The 5321-nt window shown below is 34.7% G+C and overlaps 1 protein-coding gene across 1 annotated transcript; it reads right to left on the bottom strand.

Annotated features, from left to right (window-relative positions):
- Positions 1 to 1285: 1285 nt before the first annotated feature.
- On the bottom strand, positions 1286 to 1669 carry LOC132628547 (uncharacterized). Its single transcript, XM_060344323.1, has one exon. It carries the CDS (start codon positions 1667 to 1669, stop codon positions 1286 to 1288), a length of 384 nt encoding a protein of 127 aa, XP_060200306.1.
- Between the last annotated feature and the right edge of the window lie 3652 nt (positions 1670 to 5321).

The following is a 5321-nucleotide window of genomic DNA, read 5'->3' as shown; positions in this document are numbered from 1 at the left end:
CCAAGTAAACCTCTCTATCGTGGCAGCGTTTCTCCGGAAATTTCATGACTGCTATTGTGAGGTGCTGTTATGCATGTATACTGACATTCGATATTTAGATCTCATTTAGTTGTTATAAACAAAAGTACGCAAAAAATTAACTTTTTGTACATTTTATATTATAAACGAAAATAATATACTTGTAAATTTTAAAATCTCAATTGATATTCATATCTCATAAATTAAAAATTGAAAAGACTTATAAATTACTACTAAATTCATAACTAGTTGTACCACACAGATAAAGAATTAAAATCTATGGAACATACACATTTTAAATTTATTGATAATTTAAATATTTCAAGTTTTACGTAAGAACTCTACAATTGTAGGCTGTTTCGTAAATTCTAGTCTCTTAGTGATAATATAACGCTTGAACTGACGAAGACTTTTCTCCAAACTTTCAGCAAAAGGAAATTCAATAGCTTTCCCCTGAAGGCTATCTAAGTGTTTAACAGTTGACTCTTCTATCTCCAAGTAGCAGTAGGTTGAGGCTCTTCATCGACACTTTTGTTGTCACATAATATATTTCTTACAAAATATTATTACACGCTATTTGAGTATGACTGTTATAGAGAGGTAATTTTACAAAGAGTGTACCGATATAATGGATGCCATTACTGTTATAGGCAGAATGCTGTTATAGAGAAGTAAACTATAACATGAAAAATTGGTTCCGGAGAAAATCAGGCCGTTATAGTGAAATGCCATTATACCGAATGGCAATTATAGAGAGGTTCGACTGTATAAGGAAACATAATATCATTATATATATACTCATACTATATGTAGTTGAGATAATATATATATAGGGTAGTTTTTTAAAAAAAATTTAATTATGAAAATAAGTGTAATCTCATGTCTATATCTGCAGTAAATTTAAAAAAATTACATAATGACTAAATTGAGCGTATATAAAAGAGTGAAGAAGAAAGTCGTTTTGAATTTAACGTCGTCAGCTCGACTTATTGGTATTTATATTTTTTTTAAGTAAAAAGAATTGTTGAAGCCTGTTTATCAAATATTCTGGTGATATAAGGCTTCAAACGGTGACCGTTTACTTTAAATTTTTCTCCCCTGTCAATATGTTGTATTTCAATGGCACCATAAGGGGTTACTTCTGTTACAATGTAAGGTCCTGTCCAATGTGACTTGAATTTTCCAGGAATAATCTCAATCAACTATTGTACAATAGAACGTGATCTCCTATTTTAAATTCCTTATGGCGGATGAGGTTATCATGCCATCATTTTGTCTTTTCTTTGTACAATTTAGCATTTTCATATGCTTCAAGTCTGAACTCTTCCAATTCATCAGGTTGTAATAAACAATTTTTTCCTGCATCTGATAAATTTAGATTTAACGATTTTATAGCCCAATATGCTTTATGTTCTAATTCCACAGGAAAATGACAAGTTTTTCCAAAAACTAGTCTATAAGGAGATGTTTCTACGGGAGTTTTGAAAGCAGTTCTGTATGCCCACAAAGCATCATCTAATTTTAGAGACCAATCCTTATGGGAGGAACCAACAGTTTTTTCTAATATTCTTTTCAATTCTCTGTTGGATACTTCTACTTGATCGCTTGTTTGAGAATTATATGGAGTTCCCGTTTTTATGAGTGACTCCATATTTTGACAACAAACTAGCGACTTATCTGTTTATAAAATGGGTTCCCTGGTCACTTATGATAACTCGTGGAGTTCCAAACATAGATTTTTTTTTTTTAAGAAAACCACAGACAACACGAGCATCATTTTTTTTAGTAGCCATTGCTTCTACCCATTTTGAAACATAGTCAACGACTACTAGAATGTATTCACATCCATTTGAAGGAGGAAAAGGACCCATAAAATCAATTCCCCAAACATCAAATATTTCACACTCAAGAATAGAGTTAAGAGGCATCTTATCCCTTTTTGAAATGTTACCATTTTTTTCACACCCCCGACGAGGAGTATGACAGGCTCCGACCCGTAGGCCGAAGTCACCTGACTTAACCGTTACTTGGACATCACATACCATAACTCAAAGAACATCTACTCACGGAAAAGGGCCCCTATAGAAATATTCAATAGTTTAACGCATATGTACACATGCGGACCGGCAAGGTCGCTAACATAAAGTATATCATCAAGCCGACGAGACTATCAGAAAAAAAATGTCAAGAAGCCAAAACAAGGCCGACAAGGACATACTTAATATTTACATATCCCACAATGTCCATGAGCCTCTAAGAGTATATATATGAACATATATTATACTAACAGAAAAATACCAAAAAATAGCAAGCCCGAAGTAGTGGTACTTGCTAACACCGCTGAAGCTGGAAAATCCTACTGCGGTTGCTCCTCGATAACTCTGTCAGAGCCTGCAGCACGAAATGCAGCGTCCCGGGCAATGGGACGTCAGTACGGATAAAAGTACTGAGTATGTAAGGCAGGAGGGCAACAACACAATTAAGATAAAATGTGACATTAATATAGGCAAAAGTAAGCCGAACATCTGGAAGTAGCACAAAATGCAATGCATGATAAAATCATTTGTATGCTTATATATATATATATATATATATATATATATATATATATATATATATATATATATATATATATATATATATATATATATATATATATATATAAGTAACTGATAGTATCCATGCCCGGCCGTAAGGATCGGTGTTATATATGTAAAATCATGCCCGGCCATTAAGGCTCGGTGTTATCATCATTAGCCCGCGTCCGGGGCAATATCATAACATGCCCACTGCAGTGGTGTGCGCATCTACGCGCCATGCCCGGCCGACTATAGCACGGCACGGTGTAGTAAAATAGTGCAATACATTTATATATATATGTATATACCATTATTGGTCTGGACCGGAAAAACTATGCAGGATTCCGCTTTCCTTCCGCATCTCGCAATGTTCTGAGGTTGATTTTTGAATGAGAAGTCAATAATCTGATCTTGGCCTTTCGGAGTGACATAAGGTCGAAAGCCTCCGAATAGCTTATGGAATTCGTATCGAGTCCAAAGGAGTAATCGATGATGATAAATCAAATAATACTTTAAGAATCATTAAAATAACAAGATATTAAGATTGAATTACAAGGAATGGGAATAAAGTGGATTTGTTATGGAACGCTCATATCTATGTTCTCGTTGGATTCGTGCCAAAGAAAAAGGGAAACGAACACCTTACATACCTTATCCGTCGAGCCACCACTTAAGAATTCCTTATATCGAAGCTTGCCCTTCACCCGAGCCTATATATCGAGAAATATATCATTAATCATACTTTCATCATATTTCCATCAACTTATAAGCACTAATTTATGGAAGTCTAATTTTCATATTTCCATCAACTTATAAGCACTAATTTATGGAAGTCTAATTTTCATATTTCCATCAACTTATAAGCACTAATTTATGGAAGTCTAATTTGGGTTTCGAAAATTTGGGCAGCATCTCCCCTATATCATCGACTTCCTCCAAATACCAAAACAACTCCCAAACAATACCAACAACATCAACAACAACATCCTCAACATCCTACAAGATAAATATATGTATTTTCATCCAAAATTCTCTTCAAACTTCATCCATAAGCCAACAACATCAACACAACAAACTATAAATTTTATTCTTATAACTATTCCTTAATCAAGGTTGATAAAGAGAGAGATTCAATGATTCATACCTTATGTTTACTAAAATAGCAAGATCTTCAATATTTACTTTGTTTCCAAGCCAACTCCAACACAGAATGAAATTACAATCGAGACTACGCGTTGTCCGGACCTTGATTAATATTCCGTAGCTCGAAATCTACTCAAAATCCTCACTTCTATGTGATATAAGAGCCCCTTTTGTTGGCTGAAATTTCTGGAACATTTTGGAGAGTTTTGATGATGAAAAATGGGGTTTTAACCCCTTTTATAGTGGCTGAGGCGGCAACACTGTAGCAGCACTGTAGCAATACTGTAGCAGCTCTGTTTCTGCTTTGTCAGCTCAGATGTCCTATCGATGAGCGGTTTGTTGCTTTAGAAACTAGACTCGACGAACTTCATTTTAGGATTTTGAAACACCTTAAAACTCCTAATATACATGGAGATATACCCCTCCAAAGTTGACTCAAAATTCTATTTTAAATTTGTCGACAAACTTATTTTCCTTGATTCACTTGGTCCTAGAGTCTTCCATAGCTTATTATATGAACTTAAACCCTCATCACCATGGGATAGATGTATACAATCTCCCATATCCTAGGAAATGCTCCACGTCTAGACTTAAGGCCTAATAGATTTCACGTACAAAACTATGAGGTGTAACAATTTTTTTGGCATTTGTTGCAAGTGGTGACATAATTTCTTGCGTCTCTGAAGAGAGTTGGCTAGAAAAAACCAGCTTCAAGTACTTTAGTGGATGTTCTTCTTCCTTCATAGTGCCCTCCTACAGCTCCATCAACAATGGCTTAGGATGTTATTCATTTTTGTTTCTGGTACGCATCGCCTTATCATGCCATCTGCACAAAATTTAAATAAGTAAGGGTCTTCCCAAAAATAATATCTTTTTTTTTTTTATCTTTTTTCTTTGTTCGTAAGAAAAATCTTTTGGGATCCATCCTCCAACTAAGTAGTTGGTGATGTCAGCAAACCAAGGAGGTTGATTCGTAATTGTCATGATTTTATAAATATGTTCATCAGGAATGTCCTCCTTATTATTTGATATTTCAGTAGGAGGATTTTCCAAGTGAGATAAATGATCAGCTACTTGATTATCAAAACCTTTTCTATCTTTTATTTTAAGATCGAATTCTTGCAAAAGGATTATCCATTTTAGCAATCTAGGTCTAGCATCTTTCTTTGCTAAGAGGTATTTTAAGGCCGCGTGATTAGTAGATACTGTAACCTTGGTTCCTATTAGATAGGAACGAAATTTATCAAATGCAAATACTACGGCTAGTAGTTCCTTCTCAGTTGTAGCATAATTCGTTTGAATTTCATTGAGTTTCTGCTAGCATAATAGATGGGTCTGAAAATCTTGTCTCTCTTTTGTCCCAATATAGCTCCAACAGGTGCATCGCTTGCATCACACATTGTTTCAAATGGCTGGCTCCAATCAGGTGTAACAACAATTGGTGCGTTAGTGAATTGTTCTTCAAGAATGTCAAATGCTTTCCTGCAATCATTTGAAGCCCTAGCTCTTCAATCACCTAATTCATGACTCTAATGGATCAATTCTTGATTAAGAGGAGTTAACCCAAGCCATTAGATGATA

This window comes from Lycium barbarum, chromosome 2, assembly GCF_019175385.1.
Source record: "Lycium barbarum isolate Lr01 chromosome 2, ASM1917538v2, whole genome shotgun sequence".
Taxonomy (NCBI): Eukaryota; Viridiplantae; Streptophyta; class Magnoliopsida; order Solanales; family Solanaceae; genus Lycium; species Lycium barbarum.
The sequence above is the reverse complement of the archived record's forward strand: the minus strand, read 5'-3'. Positions and strand labels throughout refer to the sequence as shown.

Excerpts from the sequence above, each read along its gene's own strand:
- LOC132628547 (XM_060344323.1), bottom strand. The coding sequence starts at position 1,669 with ATGGAGTCACTCATAAAAACGGGAACTCCATATAATTCTCAAACAAGC.